Here is a 25,689-nt window from a genome sequence, read left to right on the forward strand (position 1 = left end):
CCCCAGAGCTGCCAAAGGTCTATAAAAAGCCCTCAGGGACCCCCCCAGTAAAACAGGACTATTTGACCCACTCATACCCAAATTGCATAAAGAGACAGCCCTATAATGCATCTTAAGACAGTGTTTTCTTATGTTATTTGAATGCCCCCAATGGGGTCACTTGACCACCGCACAATTACACCGTGCATGTTATTTTGTATGGAGTTATATTACAAAACCTTTTCTCCAATGGATTGTCATTCTATCCATGCTATTTCATCTGCGGTTGAAACTTTCTTGTCAGGATGGAGATAAATCTGAGGGTGTCACATGATTAAAATATCATTACTGTTGCATAAAATGAATTTTTTCAGATTTTTCGCCATTGTTTGCTTGAAAACCTGACTATTTTCACCTGATGGGCCCACAAAATCTTATCGAGAAGACAAATATATATACTGGCTGAACTGCTGATAATTAGCTATGAGGGGTCACGAGTAAATAGAAAAGAAAAGTTGTGAATGGGAACCACTGGTTTAAGGGATGCATTTGATGGGTGTTTTGAAGACGACGAGTCAGAGGACCACCCAAGATCCTGCTCAAGACAAAGGGTCAAGGGACAAATTAAAATTTGGCCATGCCAGCAGGATGCAGCGTATCCAACTTCATCCACTTACTTGTATGGAGTCGTTCGCCATCGCTGCCCCTGTTGCTCTGTTTTCAGTCAGCTTGCGGCTTCACAGACCACCTGTGCACATGTGGGATTTGTCCCTCCCGTCAACGTATTGTCTCCTTTTCTAAGACAATAAAATCAACACGATGATTGGAAAAGGGTAGGCTATTTGTCCTGGGTGTTATCTCAACTTTATGCACACAGTCTGCATTGACACAAAGGCAAACAGTCAAGAGGTAATCCGCATTGTTGGCTCGCCTGGCCGCGCCTGAATTAAACCTCCTTTGCGTTTCAACGTGTTGAACCAACGTTAGCCTTCACGAAAACAAAAATGCGTTAACTGTCTGCGTGTTTTCTTTAAAAAAAATCGCGTAACAGCTCCCAGTCAACACTCCTCAGCTCCGCAGTCATAGTTCATCTTGTTCTTTGAGTGCTTGCCATTCAACAGCTAGCAAGAGCCCCCGCCGGCAGCCCTCCTCCGTCATGTCCTGCTGAACCCGAGCGAGCGGTGATAGTCACATCCACAGGCAACATGAAATGAAAGATAGCCCCTTCGTCCCTCTCTTCTTTCCCGGGTAACATCCGTGAAACATGAACACGCCTTAGTCCCTTGTCTGTTACCACAACGCCACACAAAAAAGGCGCCTGTCAGCCCTTCACAAGCCGCTCATACAGCCAAACAGAGGGACAATAGAAAGCTAATGTGGCCATTAAAAATCCGGCTATCTGAAGCAGGAAACGCGCCAACATAAAAAGCGGCTGTTCTTCGTCATTGTACACTGAATGGGCGAAGACAACGTCCCATCACATTCAAACAGCGTGTAACTGACGGCAGAAGAATACACGCCACTTACACCAGACCCCGCTGCGCGCTCCCGACGCTCGAGCGATGCCGCCCGGCCGTTCATTGGTCGAGGGCTGGGCAGCGGGGACGCGCCTTGGTGTGTCACGTGATCTGAACGAGCTTTCGTTGTTAATAGTAACTTCTAATGAGCCAACTGTTGAGTCTGTGTTAATGGCGACAACACAGTGCTACGTTCAGGGGTGGAGGAGGTACTCAGATCATTTATCCTGTTAAAGTAAAGTATTATCATTTCAATCGAGGTACATGAGTACGATCGGCCAAGTGTACTTCAATGACCAAAATAGTCCTCATTATGCAGAGTGGCTCGTTTCACAAAGTTATATTGCACTTATATTGTTGGATTAATATTACTTGTGCATTAACAGCATTTATTATTGTAGCTGGTTTAGGTGAAGCTCATTTTTTTCTATCGTTTTGCCTAGTGCTGTGTTGTCTAACCTACAGCAAAGAATCTTATTTTACAAGCTAATCTTATGTTTTGTGTGTAGAATCGTATTCTGCAAACAGGTATGGCTATGGGATAAATGTAGCGTAATCTAGACTTAATCAAGAGTTAGTTTACAGTGGTGCTTTGAGATAAATGCGAACACCAGCATGCTAACATGCTCAAAATGACCGTGCTAACACGCTGATATAGAGCAGGTATAATGTTGTCATATTAGATTAGCATGTTAGCATGCTTAAGTACAGCTGATGTTGATAGGAATTTTGCAGGCATTTTGGGGCATGAATGTCAAGCATTCAGACTCACCTACACAGTGTATATAAGTACCAGGATCTCAACCAGTATTCGTGGACTCATCGGTCTACCTGGTGGTAATGACCCAGACCTTAAGTTTAAGACCTTAAGATAAGTGCGAAGTACCTTGTCAGTTTTTTACCTGCCTGTGACCTGCCTTCCTGACTCTCTTTTTGTGTCTGTCTTTGCCAGTGTGCTCTCCCTGTGGAACCACGGATCAGTCAAACCCTCATTTGTTCTCGTCTGTGTCCCTTAATCCTTTAAAAACATAACAATATGCTTATTCTGAATTTGATTCCAGCATGTTTCAAACAATTTGGGACAGGAGCAACAAAAGAGTGGGAAAGTTGTGGAACGCTCCAAAAACACCTGTTTGGAACATTCCACAGGTAAACAGGTTGATTGGTAACAGGTGATAGTATCATGAGTGGGTGTGGAAAGAGCATCATGGAAAGGCTCAGTCGTTCACAAGCAAGGATGGAGCGAGGTTCACCTCTTTGTGAAACACATGATTGTATAAAGGTATTAAAACTTGGGCTCAGAAACACTTTGTTTAACTGTTGTCAGTAAACACAATTTGTTTGCAAATTATTACATTCTGTTATTTACATTTTACACAGTTTTCTTAAATTTTTTGGAAGATTGTACTCTCAAGTCAATTTAGACAAGTGCATTATCAAATGTCAAGTTTTGTCAAACATGTCTCAGTGTCTCAGGTTTGGGGTCCTTGAGGACAAATCAGTCACTAGTCTCACTAAGCAAAATGAAAATAAATATTTCCAAACCCTAAATGACACATCATTTCAACATTTTGCATTAATGTTGCTACCACTGTTAAGTTTTATGGCTATGTGAGGCCTACCTGTTGATGTATGTCTTTTTTATTTTTCTTTAGTTCTTCCTTTCAAGTCTCAACTCAGATCAAGTCTTTAGGTAGTCAAGTTTCATTACAGTAAAGTCCAAGTTGTGTCCCAAGTCCTCACTTTTGTGCCATAATCCTTTACTTTCATGGACTGCCATGACTAGAAAAAGTTAGATTCAAAATAATTATAAAAATAATCCAAGTCCAAACAAGTGAAATTGGGTGTTGAAAGGGTTAAATAAGACTCAGGTCTAAGTTTAAAGTCTGCTACCTAGTATATTTTTTGTCAATAATAGATGCTCCAAAGCACAACTGAAGTTGATCTTATTCAACAGAAAGCAGTTAAGTATTATTACAAAGCGTGTGTGTGCTGTTGTGTGAAAGTAACTCATAACAGGGTTAGTTGATGTTTTGGTGGTGTGAGTGAGTGTCGTCTGTAGAATTTGAATTGGACTACATTTGCATCACTGATTTGCATAAAGAAAATCAGCTGGCAGAAAGACAGGAAGGAAGTAGGAACAGAGAGTGACCCCAAAACACACTACATAACCTGTATACACACAACATGAAAATCTGTGTCACAACTGACAATAAATTGAAAAACGCTGAGTCACTTACAGTCAGCACTGAGTATGATTCATCTCACTTTGCGTGTGTAGAAAAGAAGGCGCCGCTGTGAGAACATCACAAATGTATGTGCAACTATTGAGTTAATCTGTGCATGTCAAGTGTAGAGAAGGTGGTAATGATTCATGATCGGGCTATCAGATGTCGTGATTAATTAAGTGAACCAATTTTCAAACAGTCATCTATTTGTCCTGTTGTCCTGATAGGGCTATATTACAGTTTTGAGAAATATATTAAACTTTGTCAACTTAATAGGCTGGACAGGAGGATATAGTGGACGTTACAGGACAGACGGTCAGAATTACGTCACATTCTCTGTTAATGTATTAACATACCTACTTAAGCAATGACTTTGTGGACATTGTCATCTCTGTTTTCGTGCTAATAATGATGTTCTTGCTATTCTTATATGTGTGTAAAAGAAAAGTTGCAAACGTAAAAACTGTAAAACAAGCTGATTCAGCGGTCTTGATAATAAAATGTGTTACATCATGCATGTCAAAGAGGGAATTGTGCAAATGTTTGTATTGTTATAAGAAAGTAAAAGGCTCTTTATAATACATGTTATTCCATACACAGGGCTATTTAAAGCTCTACAATAATAGTTTGGTTAAAATTATTTTTGGTCTTTTTCTTCATAGGATGTTCGAACTTTTTTTAATGTTGACATTTTCACATTAAGTGTTATTACATTCCCATCATATTGTTATGTCAGACAAGCAAATCTGAAAGACAAACAATGCAAAAAAAAAAAAGAATCAGATATCCTGCAGATTAATAATCTGCCTAAACAAATGTTAGATATGTTAATGATGATAACTAACAATGTTATCTGATCCATCTTGGATACTGAGGCATTAACATTTTAGATGTTTTGTTTGCTAAGTAAAGCTTGGCTTGTGATTTTTTTTCTCATGCTGTGACCGAAGCCAGAACTGTATTATCTAAATGGTTGTTGGTAAGTCAATGTTTTAGTTCTTCTTCTATTTTTAATTTTGTGCCCAAATTATAACCTTGGGCATACAAGTTATTATTTTAAGCACAACCTCAACTGAACAGCGAGCCAAATTCCATTCACAAAAGCCGTGAGTCAGGATGTTGCCTTCAATGTCCAAATCTTTAATAAGTTCACAAGCATGGTCATCTGTGTACTAAGTCCTCTGTAATGTTACCCAATACAAGGCACAAAACCAAATGAATACTATTACTAAAAACAGTTACATGAAGACAACACTTGTGAGGACAAAGGCTAAATGCTAAATATCAATAGCTAATCACAGAAGAAACAAACATGGCTGAGTTGAATGCTAGCATAAAAACAGTACCCTCAAAATATCTTTTGCACACCAAAAAACAAATTCATTATTTTGTGCACAAACAAAGATATCAACTTTCGGGACTTTAGGGGCTCCATATTGTTAGCTCTAATCTTTTTTAAAAAAGTACTTTTGTTCCATATACATTAATTTATTTTTTGCTATGTACACCCCAAAGAAAAGCAAAAATCCCAAATTAAAAACAAATCTTTTAATTGCGGTTTACTCTTTCTTACTGAGGAGCTGTGAATTTGACCTTTCACACCCAGCAAGCTTCAACCAGAGGAAGCATTGACAATAAGGAGAAGGTAACATTTAGCTTAACCGCTAGCAAGGTTGATAGCGTAAAAGTTAGCTCATTTGTCATTATAATCAACAGACAGCAGCGTGAACAGATATGTATTATCATCTGGGTTAATTCGGCCAAAAATCCAAATAGCCAACTGGTATGCAGCCGTTATCTCAGGATGTCTCTTCGCTAAAACTCTGTATTGCTAGCGTCGCCACATTTAGCTAGCTCGCTAGCATAACGTCATTAGCAAAACGTTAACGTTACGTATCAGTTGACAAACAGTTGACAGCTCACGCGGTGTACGGCCGCTCTAAAGTAATCAATTAATTAACGTAGTGTTTTATTTTCAGCAGGTTCCCTAAGAAACACGCACTTGCATGTACTGTTGCATCTGCAACAGAGGGCATGACAGATATTGAAGTTCAGGTTGATGTCCTGCTCGCCTCAAACTCTCCATCAGGACAACAGGCGTTTGGGGGGCTTCTGGAGGACACGAGCGATGCGACGGAGTCAGACTGGATGGAGAGCCTTCAAAACATCGGACAAGGAGGTAACCATCTCCTCTGCGTGCCATGAAAATATGAATATCTAATATATGTCTTATGTCACTTGATTTCACCACTTATTGACGCTCAGTGAGGGCACATCTGACGTAGCTTTCTTTAAAACAACAAAATAACCACGATCCCCCCACGCGCCAGGGCTTTACATTCATTTCTTAGTGATTTGCATGTTGAAATGTTAAGAGTAGAGTAAGAAGATAATTTTCTTTTGGTTACTAAAATGTATTTCACTTTGTGTGTCAGAGACTGAGGAGCCGCTGTCGTTTTTGGCCGACGTGGCTCTGGCGCTATCCTGTGGCGATCAAGCGGCCTGCAGTTGTGACTGTGAGGCCTGCAGCTGTGCGGAGGTCAGGCGGTTGGAGGCGAGCCTCCGCTCCATGCAGCTGCAGCTGCAGTTCTTCATGAGCAAAGCGGATGACTTACAGGACTGCCTTGTCAACGGGTATTGTCCCGGCTGGTTCTAATGCACCATGTTACCGGTGTATTTCAAGTATTTTCTACATCCTTTTGCGACTGTTTTTGCAGACAGGGTCATCTAGAGAGAGAGGCTCTTGCTGCTGCAGTACCAAGTTTCCTGTTCACCTGTCAGCCCTTCTTTAACCACCTGGAATCTACAGCTAGAAGCACTGTGTCCCAGCTCACCTCCCTTTCCTTTGACATTTACAAAGGGGTAGATGTTTTTTTTTGTTTGTTTTAAATGGCTGGTTCACCAAACTTGCTAATAGACATATTTTCTCGGCAGTGGTATGATAGTTTTGGTTTCATTTGGTCAAGTTGTGGAACATGGAACATTGGAGCCACTCTCCACTGGAAAAAAATTCAATGAAATCTGCTGTTTCTGAAAAGAGACGTTGCCTCTGAATTTATTTAAATATCCACTTTTTAATTCTCTGTGCGCCTCAAACAAAGATTATTTGATCTCTATTGTATCAGAGCAGAAACAGATATCGCTTAAGTGAGAAAATATACATACGTAAGGATCAGCTATCTACCGTATGCCTTGAATGAACATGACTCATTCCTCGGCTTTTAGACTTTTATCATTTCTAAAAATAATCAGAAGTGACTTTGGTACATTTTGGTGGACAGGGGAAATCTAAGCGAAAGATTTGCTTTTCATGTAAAATTCCAACCTAAAACATTTGAACACTGTTCAAACTCAGGTATTCCTGATGTATCTATATATTACTGCTCTGTTGTGATTGTGCATGTTTTTATTAGCCAGTGGATTTGGATATCAGAAAAAATGTTCAGCTTTCTGAAAGATTCACGAATCTGTGGATTTGCTATTTGTTTTGATCGGTTCCTCAAATTCAAACTGCAGCTGTGACTGTTAGTGTAGTTCCAGTTGGAACAAAATAGGGGGACACACTGTGTCTGTTGCTGAATGAGAAGGACAGTTGTGTTCACTGTATGAAAACATTGTATCTTCAAGTTGACTCTAAACTTCTGCTATGTGTGTGTGTGTAGCACCTGCAGCTGTTGGACTTGTGTCAGCAGCTGTGTGACAGGTTGGAGCAGCTGGTGTTGACCTACGCCAGCTACAATCTCCTCTGTTTGGACGAGACTGAGCCTAACAGGTACACACACGCAGAGGAAAAACGCACGTTTAATATTCACATTTATTCATTTCTGTTTTTATATACTTCAAATTTCTTTGTTGGACTTTCAAATCTGGAAAAAAACAATACAAACACAACATAATACCACAAAAGTCTTAATGGGGACAAACATAACAAATACACATTTATGCTGCTCTTATATTTAAACGATTAATTTACTCATGCAGCATTTAGTTAATGATCCACATTTCTTTGACTTTAAAAACATGACTCAATTTTTCCATTGCATAGTTTTTTGAACAATAACAAATCATTGCTCTTTTCTTGGAGGATGAACTTCAAGCCAATTTGCCAAGTGAATACTCTCAAGCTACATCACAGTGCAGCTGAACCTTTAATCAGAGAAGGTTGTATAAGAGAAAACACATGTTGCACTGCAGGGGAGAGACAGTTGATCCTGGCAGGATGACCGGCTGAACCTGTGTATAGAACGACAGGCTCTTAAGTAAAAACTGCCCTAACTTAATTATGCTCTGAATGTTTTAGTTATCCTATAGTTTGAGGTTGTGTAAAGACGGCATAGCATTTATAATTACATGTACAGGCAAATTTTATATCAACAGACGCCTTTTTAAGTCAACAAAATATCTGCAGATGCCATCTGGAAGCCAAAGCTTATATCACTTTGCAGTTCCCATATTCTAATCACACTAAATGAAACCAATGCTTGATATTGTTGGCCAGACACTCTCCTACAAATGTTGATTCTACCTTTTTGTATTGTTATTTTTATGCTTCTTCTCTATTTTTGTGTTCTTTTTATCAGCTGAATCCTGTGACTGTCGCTGCAATAACAAGTTTTCAGATTGTCTTACTGTGTAATTCTCCCCACTCTATTTGCCTTCCCAGTGTGTCTCACTTCTGCATCGGTCAGAGCCAGTTCGGAGGACTGAGGCTGACCGTGTTCCTCTACTGTAAGTTGACGCCGTACCTGGCCCGGGTCGACACTGGCCTGTACAAACGCATGCGCTGGAACGTGGACAGACTAGCAGATGAGCAGCAGCACACGGATGAAAAGCAGGGTGGAGAGAGGGAGGCAAAAACAGCCCGTGAGACAGAATTGTGAGTCTGGATGATATCTCCACCCTTCATGTCTATATTTTTGATACTACATGAAACAGAAAATAACATTTTCTTCCTCTCCCCTCCTGTTTTTCCTATACCAATATACTGTAGACACACCCATTTAATCTCTTATTACCAACATCTCATTCAGTTACTTCCTGTGCTACGAGGATGTTAGCAACGCACACGCAGAGGCTGGCAGGAATAGCCAAGATGTCTCTCTTGGTAACATGGTGAGGATGTGGTCCATCGGTCAGTGGGTGCAGGAGAACCCTGACCCCAACACAGAGGACATCAATGACTGGTACTGATTTACATTTCTTCATGCATTTCTCTGCTGATGCTTTTTTTTTTTATGCAGAGATTTTACCATGCTCAAGGTCTCCAAGGTCTCTTGGGGAGGAACATGTCAGGAAAAACAAGGCATCTGTCACATCAAATAGACAATGTAACATGTTAAATTTGTGAAACAGACCATCATCAGCATGTGCGACAACAGTTTTCTCAGGTCATCTGAATATTTCTGTTTGTTTCAGGATCATGTGCGAGGTTCCTCAGGCCACCTATCACAGGCTGTTGTTACTGGGTAGCGATGAGCCGTCGAGCTGCAGTGCTACAGACTTCCTGCAGCAGCTGCTGTTGTCACAGCAGACCACAGAGTGATTTCAGGAAGGAGCATGTGAGCGTCGGTGCACATGTGCCATGCTTTGACATCTGCCATTCTAGATGGCTGGCAGAAGGATAAACAGCATGGAGACCAATTTAGATCACACAGGATGGTGCAGATAAGTCCTCAGGATGGTCATTAAGCAGATATGTGTCACTGAGTTACTGTGAGATTCTAAGGTTGAACATCTGGTTTCTTACAGATGTCAGAGCAGGAACACCTCATCCGGAATCACAAGCATATCACTGAAATCTAACTTTCAGCTGGAGTGATTTGATGTGTTCAAGGACCTGTGTTTTTTCCAGTTAAAGCTGAAGAGGCTTGTGTTTTCATAATATGCTGTTGGTTTCTAAGAACTTCATAGTCTCAGTCAGGTTATGAAAAAATAGTTTTATGCTGTGATGAGTGTTTAATATTTGTTTTACATTATTTTGTCACTTTATTCTGTTCAGTGTGTTAATGTAAGTTTTAAAATATTTTCTAAGAGTTTGTAGCTATTTTTGTTTTACATTTTGTTGTTATAAAAAGTCCAGAAATGTTATTTTAAAAAACATTTTATTTACATGAAACATTACATTGAAATAATTACACACAATCACAGATTCCTGTCTCTCTGAGAGTCCGAATACACAAGGAAAATTTTACATTTTGAAACAAGCTGCCATGATTTGGGCTCCACAAGTGAGTGCCCATTTACTTCACTTCAACAGCTTCATCAAGCCATTTAAATTAGTTCACAGAGGCCTCACTTCATCTTAAATATATTAATATCCAACGTGTGAGACTTAAATCTTTGAGCCTGAGTAACAAATGAAATCTGTTGACTCATATTTCAGTCTTCTGTGTTCAGTTTGACCTTGTAACCATTCAGCTCATCAGGTCTGTTGACTGAACAGTAAGAAAAAACAAAAGGCAATTTACTTGAAACACAAAATCTACCATTTACAACTAACATCCTTCATTCTCTATTCAATAAAAATCTATATGACTCTTATAGGGCAGCTATACTTCTAAATTTCTAAAGTACAAAAGTAAAGTGGAGTTTACCCTTCATTACAGTGAGCAGTCTTTTTAAACAATATAGACAAATGCTGACAAAACCACTATACAGACATGTTTAAGAAAGCACATTTTAAAAGTCCAGCTTTGTCAAAAACGCAGAGAGCATAATGTGTCCTGTGAGGAGGTAATGGAAAGCAAACATACATAAGCATAAACACCTGCATAATTATCAGCTGCTACACACATTGGCTTTGATAAAGTGAAAGAAAGGGAATTTTCTTTGCTGGAATAAACGTTGGGAAAGGGCAACAATCTGCCTTAAGAGTCAATTCATGTTAAAGCACTGGATGCTGGTTCTGCTCTGTCATACCTGGCTGACTGATTTCAGTGAAGCCATTAACAAAATTTTGCGTTTGTGCTAATTGGCATTTCCACTGACAACATACAAAAAAAACGATTCAAATGGACATGCGTACAAATGAATGTAAAATTCTCTGGTCGCATTTCTGTGCTTTCCTACTCGATTTAAAGGGGAAGAATCTGTCAGAAAATGACTGAATTTGTACCTTAAAACTTGTGATATTACAGTGAAGCTCAACACGACTGCCTTAAACACTGACTGACAAGCACAGCATCCAGACAAGACTGACATCAACATACAGCACAGATAAGAACATTTACAGCCAGTGAGAGACACACTTCATACCATCGCTCATCACAGTTTCAACAACAGTTAATACTCAGAATAACCTGATATCGAAGCCTCCCAGCATTAGCTCACTTCTAGTAGTCTTCTTCATATCACATAAAGTGACTTCTGACCTTCACAGCAGTATCGGTTAAAACCCAGAGTTAGTTTTGGTCGTCTAATGTAAAATGTGTACTGAACTAGTGTAGAAGGCCTTGTTTAATAACCGCCTATCATCAGTCTGCATTCTGAAAGAACATCTTCTAAAATGGGAGCATTAAAACCTAAGGAAGACAACCTGGAAACCGCTATAGAGAGTAATGATGTTGACAATGTACAGCTAACTTTCAGTAGTATTTAATCACTAACAAATCTCATCTCTCCAGTGTTTCAAAGGGAAATGTTTACACGTTGTACTAACCTTTGGTAAGAATCGAAAGATCCCAACGGCTCAGACTTAATATGTAATGATGCTTGAGCTCATACTGATGATCCCCCTCATCTCTAATCAATACATTTCTTTGACCTTAGTTGGCAAATAAATTATATAAGTTGAAAAAGAGGAGTTTACCAGCCATAGTGCCCAGTCCTCTATAATCAACATGTTTCAACTGATATAAATTAAAAGACTAGGAACTCGATTAAGTGCAATCTCAAAGCTCTGGGAATCTGTACTTTTGTTGCTATTCAGTAGCAAGACATCTCCAGTGTATTCTCATTTTAAAATGAGGTGATAAGGATGTGTGTCAACATGCAAAAACAGTTATGGCTTCAATTAAAGGGGCAATAGGTGAGGAACACCAAGTAAAGCAACCTATCTGTCAATTTACCTTCAAATGATAGTGGCCATTTGGCACAGCTGGTGTGTGTGTGTGTGTGTGTTTATGAGTGAGGATGTGATCACCCATGGCACAGAGATTTGGCGTAAAGAGTCCTCTTCCAGCCCTGTCAGTAGCAGAAATGCATCATGGGATTCTGTCAGGAATCATGTGGTTTCAGGTGTGCAAGTGTTAAGTATTAAAGAGTAATGTTATAGTCTAGCGGTCAGCTTAAAGTGTGTTATGTGCAGTGGTGTAGGATATCGAGTGCGAGGTGCTGAGTTTCATTGCGGTGTCGTGTTGTGTTGTGTTTATCTAATTCAATTTCTGAGCTGAAGATGAGATCCAGGTTCTTAACTGGCAGGACCAGAGACTTTCTGGCCCTGAACAGAGACTCTCAGGTAGTGTCATAAGTACAGTTTGAGCAACCTGCAGGCAGTTTACATTCCACAATTAAAAACTTATATTTCATTCTGACTGCAGTATGTTTACTGTTCACTCAGTATTCTTTATTGTATCGTTACTGCTACAATATGTTAGCTTAAGGAGTACAAACATGCTTTGACCCTTTTTTTTAACTGTATTAAACTACTCATTGTATCAGGTGCTTAGTCTGAAGTTGAAGTCTGTTTTTAAATCTAGAAATATCTGAAGTAACCGAGCCTAATAATATGACTAAATACTAGACAGTACGGGCACGTTTCACTTGGTACTCAGAATAGAGGTTGTGGGAAATTCAACAATTGACTGAATTAAATTATGGAAACTCCAAGATATCAAAATAAGTAGAGCGCATAATATAGAACCTGGACTCTGGACCTTCATCCAGTCCTCAACTTCTTATGTCCTAAATCTAACCATTAACTTATTGGGGGTGGTAGCCAGTCAGGGGGTAGGCAGGACCTAACAGTCCAAATTCAGGGCAAGACAGTTTTTTACCTTGTATGTATCAATAAGCAGTGTACATTCTTGGAGAAGCAGCCAACAATTGAGCTGTAGCACCACCAAGCATTGGTATCTGTATTGTATGTGCTTGTTATTACATTAGAATCCCTGTCTGTCTTAAGTGAATCTATAGCAGTGGTTCCCAACCTTTTCACCTTCTGACCCCTTAAAACAAAGCTCTATTTGTGCCTCCTTGTTGCAGGTTGTGACCAGAGCAACTTAAGTATGATTATCCCCTCTCAAGATTGCTGCATCTGAATAATTTTAAGTCATAAAAGCTAAATTCATTCAGTATTTTAGACGAAAAACAAGCAAAGTTCATAGAAATGCCTGAAAAAAGAAAGACTGTATTTTCTTTTCTTTCTACTGATCCGTCAACCCTTCAGATTCACCTTGTGACCCTTGTTATTTGGGAACCACTCATCTACAGCACCACAAGTTTATGGGTCAACCTACAGGGCTGGGCAGTATATCACTGTCATTTATGGTTTATCGTTGTGATCCTATCATGGATGTTTTTTGTTGTTTTAACTGTTTTATGTTGTGAACAGCAATATACTCTAATTCGACACTTCATAATAAAACGAACATACAGCAATCTAGTTAACTTTCCTTAAATATTAGACATTCTCAGATATTGCAATATGTATCAATTTTTTTTCTGATTGTAGTGATTTTTTCCGACATTGCCCAGCCCAAATGTTTACTTCCAACAGTCTGTACAGCTGTCTCCAGAAGTAAATAATTTGCTAAATCATGCATATAGGCTGCTCTGCATGTGTATATCACCCTGTTTGCTGTGTGCCTCTTCCAGTCTTGAATTCCTGTGTGTGTGATGAGAGAGCACTTGTGTTATCGTCCCTGTATGAGTTGTAATTATTTAACAGTACTACAAATGTTGTATTTAAAGTGTGTGTGTAAAATCACACACTCCTGTTCCCTCAGTGATGTGTCTCCAGCTCTACCACTGTCCACTCTCCCTGTGGGGAGCTCCCAGTAGCCTCTGGGGAGAAACTACTTACAGAGGTGACTGTGGCAGAGGGAGGGGTGAGTGGAGGCAGTAGGCTGGGCCACAGGCTGCTCTCCAGGGGGCTCAGTGTGCCTCCTGCACCCCCTGGCAGCAGCAGCAAGGAGGAGCAGCCATCTCTGTTCAGCAGCAGGGTCTGATTGATCAGTTGCTGGACAATGTCCACTTTCTTCCCCCAGTCCAGGTCCAGGGGTGACGGTCGCTCTGGAGACTCAGGAGGGCAAGGGGAGGTGCTGTCTACGTCCTGGGAGGGGTTGCTGGGTGTCTGAGGGGAGTCTGGAAGAGGAGGAAGGGTCTCGGTGGATGGTGATGAGTCTCGATGTTTGTCTTCATCAGGTTCATCACAGTCATCAACAGTCTCTTCATTTGGTGTCTCTTGTCTGGGCTGCTTCTTCTCTTTAGCGGGTTTGAGCTCCTTTATTCCCTCTTCTTCATCTATAGCCTCCTCTTCATCACTATTCTCCAGGGCTTCATAAATGGTGCAGAGGCCAGAGGAAGGGGACAACAGCACTGTCTGACCTTTATTGGATTGTTGCAGCTCTTGTTGCCACTGCATTATTTGCTGTCTTTGCTTCAGTTCCTGTTGTTGCTGCTGTAGTTGCAGTTCCAGGTCTCTCCTCTGCTTAAGCTCCTCTTCTTCCTTCTTTGTCACCTCTGCCTGCTCTCGCATCTTCCTCTCCACCTCCTCTTTATTCCTTTTAATTTCTTCTTCAGCTTCCTCCTTCTTCTTCCTCTGCTCCTCTTCCTCCCTCCTCTTCCTCTCCTGCTCCGCCTCCTCCAGCGGTCTGCTCTGTTGCTCCCTGCGCTGCTGCAGCTCCAGCAGCTGTCTCTGATGTTGCTCCAGCCTGCGGAGCTGGGGGCTCAGTGCCTGCTGTCCGAGGCTCCTGGGTGGGAGGTCGGCACAGGTCAGCTTTGGCGGGGTGGCCGCAGCGCTGAGAGGTTTGACGATGTCGCAGTAGGCTCTGGGGTATGCTGCGTGATCACGGCGGTGCGGATGCGGTAGTGCAGTGAAGCCTGTGTGTGAGAGGAAGCGGGAAGGAAGATTACAGTAGCGTGATGTTATAAAACAGGTCACAGGCAGCAGGACAGTGACAGCAGTGCAGTGTGAGTACAAGCGGAAGGGTGTAAAGGGGAGGGGGTGGCCTTCAGAGGCTAATACTTGCTGAGGAAAAATGAAAGCGTTGTGAAGCCAAGCCCAAACGTCTGCCAGGAGCCTAACTGACCAGCATTATATCTAGCTTTGTACTGAACAAGTGACAGTAGGGACATTGTCGGAAAGCGGTGCAGGAGTGACAGATACAGCCTGTGAAGTATTCAGAGGGGTGGAGACACATTATTTGTGTAAAACCAGTGAACACACCAGAAAATACTGCCCCAAGATATGGTGACCAGGGGTGGTGGCTGGGGCGAGGTAGGAAAATTTGTGCAGAGAGCAAATGTGCTTACTTAACATGATGTATTCTGTAATAACACCCAGAAAATAAAGAATTTTTGTGCCAAAAAAAAAAAAAAAAAGCAGCCAACTTCCTGTATATGCAATCACTATCGACTATGGTGAGAACATAAACAACCACAGAAAAGCTTACTGCAAGCTTAAACAGTCATCACCCATCAATGGAGTTTATAGTTAGTCAAACAGTGATACATGCAAAAGCTCTCCATGCATATATAGACATCCAGCATCACAAGGAAACTGAAAAAATAGCTTGGCTTTAGAAGGCTAGACATGATTCCACCCTAAGTACATCAAGTCCTAGAGCCAAGCTATCTGGCTGACCCTGAACAAACCAATCCAAAGTAAAGTAATGAAAGTCAAGTCATTGTGCAACAGTGACATGCATAAGCATAAGTTAACATTAATAAAGTGCTGTCGAACAGTGCAACAAGAATGCTCAAAAAAGAAGTAGAAAATAGTTAAAACAGCAACACACCCACAGTGGACTGGAGGGAAATTAAAGTAGCAGCAGAGTGAGCAGGGCTGGTTCTTGAGGCTGGATGATGAGATGTCAAACTTCTTTGCTGCTTGAGATGCCCAAGTTTGATCCATGGACCAGAAACTCTGGTGGCTGGGATGATTAACTCATGGCAGATTCATTCCAGTTTCAGACCACTCAAGTCTTCAAGCTAGGGCACACGTTCTGCCATTTGTTGGGTCCAGTTTTCAAAGAAGAGGTCACAACTTATCTATGAGTGTCTGTGTGAGTGTATGGCAAAAGTAAAGCAATGACACGTATAGAGTCACTGGTAAAAAAAAAACCCAAACAAACCCAAAAACAACCTTGAAATGTATGACAGTTGTGTTGGAAGATTTGTCTCACACACAGATCTATAGACCATAAGAATGCCTAACACTCACTCCCAAATGCCCATTTCAATAAAACTGTACGGTGAGAGAGTATATCATGGTAAAAATCTAATCTTTATTTAAAGTATTAAGATTCATTACTCCAAAAGATGGATAAACACAAGAGAAAAAGTTGGGTTACAATTTAAAGTGCAAGAAGAGGAGTGATTTGGGATATAAGGAAGATTGCCTGTATCGTAAGGTAGGACAGCCAAATCAAACAGGAATATACAATCAAAACTCATTTTCAGTTTTCAGCTTTGTTCAGTAAAATGTATTGGGATGAGTACACATGAAAACATGTTAAACAGTTCATTCCACATTTCTTTTGTGATGCTTCATTTCTACTGAGCTGTAAACAGTCAAGTCAAATCCATGCCAGTTCATGACAACCACATAATGCTGTGTTAAATAAAACAGAAACCAAAACCCAGGCACGCTCACACATTAGGAGTAAATAGTAGTAGCTATTGCACATACAGGAATTTAAGCCATATACTCATCATGGAAATGTTATATCAGAGGGAAGTATCGCTGCTGTCCTCTTTTTTTATATCTTCCCTTTTTTTTTTGCTCTCTGTTTTTTCTTTTTTGTTAATCTTTAATTAAATCCACCCCCATATATTTCAGAACAAACAATAATGATGAGGACGACAACAGTGAGATATTGTGGGAAGCTAGAACAGGGCCAGAGTGAGTTAGGGGACATTACTTGGGCTGTAAGGAAGATGATGAACTATACATTACCTGCAAAAGAGTTCTCAGTCTTTTCACAGATAGCAGAATAGTAGGGAGGCTGGATGTCATCTGGATTTTCCTCTGGTTGCTGCAAAGTGCTAAGCGTTGACAACGGATCTATGGCTTCCTCTGGCCCCACCACGTCCTCCCTGACATGCTCAGCAGACTCCGCTTCCTGCTTCCCACATTCGATGTACTGCTGCTCTGAAAGGCATGGCTGCATGTGAGGCTGTGGGATCAGACAGGGATCCTTGGCCTCCTCAGGCAGCTCCTCCAGGGAGAAGATGCCAGGGCTCTTGATGCAACTCTCCCCTGTGGACTGGGCGTTGGAGTTTGAAGCTGTGGTCATGGTGTCAAAGCCGTAAGATGCCAACGACGTAGCCGAAGGTGGGGTGGTGTCTTCACCTGCAACACCTTCCACCTCCTCCATCTCAGCCTCCTCTCCCTCTTCCACAGTGGACAGGCAGCGCTGGGCTGCAGGCTGGCTATCAAAGATTATGTTGCTGACCGCTGGACACTCCAAGGAATCATCCAACTGAGCTTCTCCCTCTGTGTCGCTGGCCTCATCTTCTGTTACTGAGGATGAGGTGGGGTTGGAAGTGGGGGCAGTTGCAGGGCCTCCCATGACCTCATCAGCAGGCAGGGTCTCAGCCTCAGGCTCCTCCTCTCCCTCTCCATCTCCTCTCTCCAAGTGGATGCCCAGGTCCTGGTAGTCCAGGTCAGGCTGTGGGGACAGCACCACCGCTTGCACATCCTGAGGCTGGAACTTCCCATCTCGACTGTAGTCACCAAGTTCCTCAGGTGTGCTGGTCTCACTGCTCAGGGTGCTTGACAGAGACATTCCTGGAGCAGAGGGGGGAGCCGGGACCAGGGTCTGCATTGGGACTGTGCTGGATTGGTCCATATACATTTGGGCCTCGAGATTTTGTGGTTTGTCTTTCACAGAGGAATGATCGGGAACGTCTTGGTTTTCAGAAGCAAATGGACCAGAGCCTAGTTCTAGCCAGGCTTGGGCTAGCGCTGGGGTCTGAGTTGGGGTCTCAGACTCTGCTTGCCAGGGGTCTACCAAAGGGCTTGCTGCAGCTGCTCCTGCCACCTGTGGCTGGGAGGCATGCTCAAGAACCTGCTGTGGCTGAAGAGGTTCTGCCCAGGGATCAGCAAAGGGGTTTGGTTGGTCCCACTGAGCAGCAGGCGCAGAGGGCAGCAGAGGAGGGGGAGGTGGTGGCTGGGCCACTCTGTTCAAGTTGTCCAGCCTTTCATCCTCAGCAAAGTCATCCTCATCTGCATTCCCATAGCTTTCCAGCCCACTCTCTGTTATCCCCTCACTAGCCATCTCTACATCTTCATCCTCTTCATCATCATCCACATCATTGTCATGCCTGGGTCTCTGCGGTTCATCTGCCCGCTCTGAGCCAACATCCATGTCACACACCCGATCATTGTCATCATCTTCATCTTCGTCCTCATCAAAGTCATTTACTGGTATGTCAGGGACCTTCTCAAAGTCTGGTGAACCAGCTGAGGCTCCTTCCATGTCAATGGCTCCTTTGAGACTGCCATCTCCCAGATCATCCATGCTCTCTGTGCCCTCTAAGACACCAGGGGCGCTCAATTCAGACGCACCCTGCTGGCTGCCGCTTACCTCCTCAGAGTCCAGCTCAGAGAGCAAGGCGCCACCAGCCCTCCAAGCAGACCCTCCTACTGGTCCAGCTGACCCAGGACGAGACTCCTCTGTGGGCTGTGTGGTTCCGCTCATTTCAGACACAGAAACCTGCTGGCTTCCCTCCCTCTCCTCTTCATCCTCCACTTCATTTAGATTGGTGGGAGGAACGATCTGATTGATGCCACTTGCTGCTGATGGGAGGGCTTTAGATGTGGAGGGGGTTTGGTCTGTCAACAGGTAAGCTGGTTCTTCAGATAGGTCAGGAGGGGAGGCCACTGGTGGTAATGTAGGCTCAGCTGTGGCAGGCGTCTGCTCCTGTGTTGTTAGTAAGGGAACACTGCTTTCTATCTGCTCCTGGGGTGGAGATGTATGTGGTAAGGCTGTCCTGACAGGGCTTTGTGAAGGAGAGGAAGCAGCTGCATGGTTCTGAGCAGTCTCTTGAGGTACCACCTCTGGTGTGGTATCCTGGGCCAAGACTTGGGGTGGGACCTCCTCTGATGCAGTGGCAGCAAGGGATGATTCATGTGCTGAGGACACCGTTGCTTCCATTTGTCTTTCTGCTAGCACAGTCGCAGCTGCTACCGCTGCACTACCACAACTCTGCACTTCTGCAGCAGGTGCTGTAGTATTTGTAACCACTGTCTTCTTGGCTGAAGTGAAAGGTGTGACAGCCTGAGTCGGTTTGGTGCCACGTTTTGCCTGAGGGGTGGTGCTATGTGCAGGTCTGGTGGCTGGAGAGGCAGGTGGGGTTCGGCCAAGGGGCAGTTTGTTGAGGGCAGGGAACTGAGCAGCAGCTACAGGTTTCTTTGAGGGAGTAGATTTCACAGGCTGTTGACTTTTGGACTGTGTCACCTTTGTGTCTGCTGTCTTTGCTGTTGTGGACCATTTGGAGGCAGAGTTGACCTTTACGGTTGCTGTGGGTTTAGAGGCTTCGGGTTTTCTGGTAGCAGTGGATGTCGTAGCTGTTGTAGGCTTCTTAGCCACTGTAGCAGATGGTTGTCGACTGACATCTGGTGCAAAGACAAAAATAACAAAGTCATTCAACTCACCACATCTGATTATAAATAACAAAGTTTTGTGAATCACTGTTATCAGATTTTTAGTTCAGACACGGAATACTGAATTTAACAATATTTGTGTTTCCAGCACACAGATCACGTGTAGCTAAACATCATACATTAACTGTTCATAAACAAACATTTCTGACACATTAACATAAGACATTGCTGGGGCTAAAGTCAGCCACTTCATTCTACATTATTACAGACATGTTTGGCCAACAACTTGAAACTGTCCAGCCAAAGCCATCAAATGTGTTTATGCAATCCAAATGTAAATGGAGCATGGCTTCAGAAGTGCATGATCTAGTCAAAGCAAGGTATAACTTCTAACCTTTCTTAGCAGCAACAGTTTTGGGAGGCTGTGCTGCTGTGGCCCTGCCAGTAGAGGATGCTGTGGTAACTCTAGAAGCAGCAGTTTTGGCAGTTGCAGTGGTGGATGGCTTGATTGTAGCTGTGGTAGGCCTGGATGTTGTGGATGCAGGTCGAGATGTTGAGGGAGCTGTTGCAGGCCTGAAGAAGAGAAAGAAAGGCAAGTTAACATGGCATACAAATACTACAGAGAAAGAAATTACAACAAAACAAATAGTAAGATGTTAATTTTTGTAGTCACTTCATTTTGTTAGAAAAAAGATCCAAACATGAAATCTAGCACTCTGCCTCTACATGCATCTACAAACATAAATAAATGTCCTAATGTTAACCGCAAAAGCAATTTTCACCAATGGAAATCCATTAACACAGCACCATCCATCTATTGTCACACTGAAATGCCTCCATTTTCCAATCATTTCCAAGTGGTGAGGACAGGGTGTAATGAGAAGGATGATAAGGAAAATAAAAATGAAAGATGAAAAGGGAAAGGAAAGCTTGAAGAGGACAAGAACAACAAAGAAAAAATATAATGCAGAGTTAGACAAGATGACAAGAGAGGGAATGAACAGTGAGAAGAGCAGAGGGGGAGAGTTCTGGGAGCTGAGGGTATCGAATGGAAATAATTAATGGTGAACAGAATGAAAAAGACAATAGAGTAACAGAAGAGAATGAATGTGACCACAGAAGAGCAAGGAAACAGAGGAAGGCAAACGAATATGGTTCAAAAGAGGAGGAGATAAAAGCCAGAAACGCATACAGCAAGTAGTGATGCATTGATCCAATTTTTTCAGTTCCAATCCTATTCCAACTACAGCATTTGGTTGAATGTTGCCAATTCCATACACTAGTTTATCCTGAAATTTTGGTTTTGCTTTAAAACCTTGTTTCTGATGTTGCGGTTTGCCATCTTGAGATGAGACCAGTCGTGAGCCTGAGCCTGAAAGCTTTACTGAGCCTTTTCCAGGTTCAGTCTTATTTGAGGTATGATCCAGGGTTTGGAGTTAGGACAGTTCCTTACTGTTATGACTCCTAGAGTGGTATTTATACAGAAATTGATATAGTCAGGAGTGACAGTGACCCCTGTTATTCAACTCTCTGTCAAAGATGTTCCAGTTAATGAATGCCAGGGAGTGGTTAAGTGATGCTGTCCTCTGTCCACTGTATTCTGTATTGTTAATAAAGTTTAAGAAGGAAAAAAAATGTCTGAGTGGTGGGTGTGAACAAACACGGAATGCATAAGTAGTGTTACCATTGCATTAATTAAAGATTTTGGTTTTGCTTTCTGCTGGGAATGTCCACATACTGTTGAGATGATGATCACTGTCCAGTCTGCAACTGTTTTAAATCGCCCAAGAGAATACTTTTTTTTTTTTTTTTTTTTTTACCAATATAGCATCAGCATCTTCCGCTACCAGGCTAGATATATAAAGACACGTCAGCATCTCCCGGACAGGCTTGTTTACCTTGCAACAGCCCTCATTTCCCATAATGCCTTGTGGTGGATTGAGTATTTAAGTTTGCTGTCTTATGTTCCAAAATTCAACTATGACCTTTTTGTTTGTAATGTAATGGGTCTGTTCAGAACATGCTGGTTTATGTTGGTAATAACCATTTTTGTGCTGGTTTATGGTTTTAATCATTAGTGAGGTGGATGCTATATTTCTTGACTCCAGCTGGTGTTACTACTGTATTTAAGAGTTCTTGTCCCCTGTGAAAATAATTTAAAGGGTTGACATTGGTGAGAACTGCTTCCGGTCTCTCACGCTTTTTGCTGCAATATATGGAATTCATAGGGTCATCAGACTATCAGATTGCTCCTAACTTTATCGGTGGTGGTGGGGGGGGGATCAGTCTTAAAACCAATCCCGTATTAAGGTCCCGGACTAACAAGCCAAAACTCATTTCCCCACCTTCCTCTTCATCCATTAGGCTCCCCTCCCAGACAAGTGAAAGGACTCTGCATGTTCTCTGCCTTTAGCACAGACACACTGTGGACTACAAACTTGATATTACGTTGGTTCTTCTAAAGCCATCCTTATGTCAAAACTTGCAGGTGGAAGGGAAAAAAGTAACAAATCCTGCTTCTTTGACACTAAACATAAGGACTTCTTGAAACAGCAAACTACAGTTCTACAGGGGGTACAAATGAGACCTAACCAATCCCTTTGTATTTAACACCGTACCTGACTGAACACATGATGGGACTGTCAAATTTGTGACCCAAACTAGACTCTATATTTTTATTTTATTTCATTAATCACTGACTGTTTGCTAGGCTAACATACGCAATAACTATATTTGATCACTTTCCATCTCCCCACTGTCATTGCAAATGCAAAGTTGCCATGATGAGCATAGGCTCAGTTGACTAGCATTGTCAGAGAGAGAATGAGAAACTCACTCACTTCTGAAAATAACGAAACCCAAAACCCAAACCCATAGTCTGCGCTGCAAAGCACTGCTGCATTGGCTAACCTATGCACAAAGTCAGTCGGTTAACTAAGCGTGCTGTCAGCCGCAGCCAGTGCTAGCCCTCTATTCTACACTTGTACCCTGGTGTGCAAAAACAATGCAAAACCACTGGGTTATAAATAATCTGACATCTGCTTTGAATAAAACAAGTTCACTTTCACAACAACAAGAGCTGCATAATCAAATGTATAATTGCCTGCAGGAACTGCTTGATGCTAACCCCTATTACAACCCCTATTACAAAAATGTCAGTCTTCTTTTGGACTTGGTCAGCCAAGTCGGTCGATCATGTAGACAAAGACACACTGACTTTGATGGTTTCCAGCATAGTAGCATGCCTGCACACAGATGCCACTCCCACATTACACTAACCATTACAATGACCATTTGTTTCCCCTAGATCAGACAGCCACTGCAAGGCATGGACTCACAGGGATATTGTAATTGGTTCGTTATACTTGGGTTCTAATGTGACTTGCAGCCCAAAAACTGGAAAGTGTGTCAGACACTGTGATGAAGGCAGCCCTGAGTGAGTGTTGGGTAATGATAAACATCAGAAGAAAAAAAAAAGCAGATATGTAGGACAGGGAAAAGGGCACATGTCTGAACTTTTGTGAAGAAAAAACAGCACAATTTGGGAAAGGTAGGAAAAAGGTACATTAATTGAGGCCGTCATATATTAGCCTGTTTAAAAGCTAGATATGAATTGACAGGACCACTCAATTATAGCAGGAATCAAGGCAGACAAAATTGAATGAATGAGACGGAAAAGTTAGTCTGAAGGATGAAATTAGACTGAGAGACGGAAATGAAGATAAGAGTTAAGGGGCGGGAATACAGAGGGTAAAGGGAGGTCACAGACAGAATATAACCCCCCATTGTTTTTATGATGAGTCATAACTCCTAATGGTTTGATCCAGGGGGGGACAGCACAGTGAGGAACAGACAGACAGACTCACTAATGCCTGTGCTCCACACACTGCCTGTGGGTGGTGGCTGGTGATTCTGTTGTTGGTGTATTAGTATGGATTACATTTCATGCCAACACAGGGTTGAAATCAATACAAATCAGAGTCCAAAAAAAAGAGGATGAGTGGCACTACACAGCCATCTTAATGATTTTAATGACCAAGCATGAAGTCTTAAGGTCAAAGGTCAGCACAAGGACATGTCACTAATACAATTTATGGCTTGCTTTACAGTCAATGTTCACAAATGTCTGCGACACATGTGAAAAACACAGCCACAGTATTTACATACTAAGCAGCTGACACATCTGTTGGCCAAAAATCAAAGTGGAAGCATGATTCAGTGGAGTAATGTTGAAGCCACACCTACTCCATCCAATCATCCATGTCTCCCTCTTGTTCCTTCTAAAAAAAAAAAAAAAGAAACAACAACAACAACACACAGCTGGGGGGCTAGACTCGCTGAACATACCTGCTCCTGTGGATTAAATTATTCTGTTTTAATCAAGCCTAAGAGAAAGGACAGGGCTTTGGCCCAAAGGTACACTTTATCCCTAATGCAGTGAGCTCTTCCTGCAAATAAAATGCAGTTCAGCACACATTCTTCTGTCCTCGCCCTTTTTCCCCTCATCACTTGAAGGGCCCCCCTCCAAGACAACAAATGGAAATGGAGCACTCCAACAATACCTTGTTTGGCTTGTAGGCTGTCCAAAAGCAGCTGTTTTACTCCTTCCCGAGAGTAGTACACATTCCAAAGGTTTGTGTTATCTCCTTGACAATAAAGAGTGGAGGCCTGAATCAGGTCAGTGGAGAGTTTAGATGAAGTGTTGCAGCCTTGCAATTGCATGGCAGACAGTGTTGGCTCTGAGGCCCTAAGCACACAGTCACTGTGATAGATGCCATGGGCCTTTTCTGTTAGGGTAGTAATCCTGCTCCCTGGCAAGACTGCAGATATGACAGTTTTATCTCCAATGGAACCACACAAAAGAAATCAAGAGATGAGACAAGGAGAGAAACAGATCAAATGACAGGATAAGAGTGAAAAGAAAGCATCTTTCGGCCAAGCCAGTCTTCTAAGGCCAATGCACTAGTTGTGGTGTAATTGTCATCAATTATCCTTTACAGCCAATTTAGTGTTTTTAATAATGAGGGAATATTCTGTATCCAAGAGAACAATAAGTCCTATTCACCAGCAATTGTGTCCATTCCTAATGGTGACCCTCTGAATATTAATCTTACAGATTGTTACAGCAATATGAAGGCATATTCCCTCTCTTTCTCATGTTCAACAACAACACTCTAAAATTTTAAGTCTCTGTAATGCAGCTAAAAGAAAAACGACTTAGAAATAACGTGGTAAACAACAAGGAAGATGGATTGTAAGGAGGTCTTGAAGAGATTCTGGCCAAATGCCCTGCACTGTACGTGCACAGACGGTAGAAAAAAGGGACAAGGGTGAGGAGAAGGGAGATTGAAAGAGGGGGTGGGATGGACAAAGACTGATTGCTCAGTCAGAGCAAGGACACTGTAACCCATTACTGGAGGACAGAAGAGCAAAGTAGGTACCAGATTTTTAAAACATTTGCCTTCTACTCCATTTATCAAGGGATCCCATTGACCACTGGCACAGATATCCTCCTGTCATTCAGACTGGTTGTGTGTCTACACATGTGTGTTTCTTAGTTACAATATCAACACACAGCTGAAAAAGCCCCGCCACATTACTGAGCACAATAAAAGTGTTCACCAAGGATCCAGCATTTTCCTGCCTTTTCTATCATGTCCTTTAATCAAATCTTAATTCCACCTTCCCTAAGCACAAATCCTATTTCCAGGAGCTCACAGTTGAACACAATCACCGCTCTGGTAAAAGTAAAATTATTTTTTATAATGTTAATGTGTGTTCCTTTGTGACAGTAAATAATCTCACTGGGTAGTTTACCAAGTCCTTTAACAGCACTGAATTCTGTTGCATGTGTTCCTATAGATCATGGCTTGTCAAAGTCCAGACCTTGGTCCTCATCTGGACTGAACAGCAAGCCACTCAGGACCCAGCCTATAATCAGTGATTGTCACACTGGCACATCTGTCCCACAGAATATTCATGAATTCAAACAATGTGAGCATCTAACATTACTTACATCTTACATACATTATTACTCATCACTGAATGAGGCCTAGCCCATCCTAACAGTGACTGTTGGTTACCTTGCCAACCTCTTGCAATGAGCCAATAAGTCTGTAATTCATAGTTGACCCATTATACAGGATTTTAGTTATTCTGTAAGTCCATCCTCTCTACTCTGTGGAACCACCATCAA

At 42.1% G+C, this 25,689-nt stretch overlaps 3 protein-coding genes across 3 annotated transcripts in view; 1 reads left to right on the top strand and 2 right to left on the bottom strand.

The window, feature by feature from the left end:
- The window catches only part of pkn1a (protein kinase N1a), a 49,107-nt gene extending 47,652 nt beyond the window's left edge, over positions 1-1,455 (bottom strand). The window contains exon 1 of the mRNA XM_041933144.1: positions 657-1,455. Coding sequence (XP_041789078.1) covers positions 657-677 — 21 coding nt within the window. The 5' untranslated portion in view covers positions 678-1,455. The remainder of the gene's footprint in view (positions 1-656) is intronic.
- A 4,303-nt stretch (positions 1,456-5,758) lies between these two features.
- Positions 5,759-9,266, top strand: c3h19orf67 (chromosome 3 C19orf67 homolog). The gene is made up of 7 exons (XM_041934436.1): positions 5,759-5,903; positions 6,160-6,358; positions 6,442-6,586; positions 7,387-7,496; positions 8,388-8,600; positions 8,755-8,907; positions 9,140-9,266. Exons 1-7 carry the CDS (start codon positions 5,759-5,761, stop codon positions 9,264-9,266), a joined length of 1,092 nt encoding a protein of 363 aa, XP_041790370.1.
- Positions 9,267-16,150: 6,884 nt separating this feature from the next.
- si:ch211-214c7.4 (mucin-5AC) overlaps positions 16,151-25,689 on the bottom strand; it is a 30,344-nt gene continuing 20,805 nt past the window's right edge. The window contains exons 4-5 of the mRNA XM_041933558.1: positions 19,888-20,066; positions 16,151-19,505 (exon numbers count right to left, since the gene is read on the bottom strand). Coding sequence (XP_041789492.1) covers positions 16,831-19,505; positions 19,888-20,066 — 2,854 coding nt within the window. The 3' untranslated portion in view covers positions 16,151-16,830. The remainder of the gene's footprint in view (positions 19,506-19,887; positions 20,067-25,689) is intronic.

Source organism: Chelmon rostratus, chromosome 3, assembly GCF_017976325.1.
Source record: "Chelmon rostratus isolate fCheRos1 chromosome 3, fCheRos1.pri, whole genome shotgun sequence".
Lineage (NCBI taxonomy): Eukaryota > Metazoa > Chordata > Actinopteri > Chaetodontiformes > Chaetodontidae > Chelmon > Chelmon rostratus.

Bases quoted from the DNA above. Each gene is read 5' to 3' on its own strand.
- c3h19orf67 (XM_041934436.1), top strand. From the start codon at position 5,759: ATGACAGATATTGAAGTTCAGGTTGATGTCCTGCTCGCCTCAAACTCT. The intron at 6,587-7,386 runs GTAGATGTTTTT...GTGTGTGTGTAG, and splicing joins CCTTTGACATTTACAAAGGG to CACCTGCAGCTGTTGGACTT. The intron at 7,497-8,387 runs GTACACACACGC...TTGCCTTCCCAG, and splicing joins GACGAGACTGAGCCTAACAG to TGTGTCTCACTTCTGCATCG.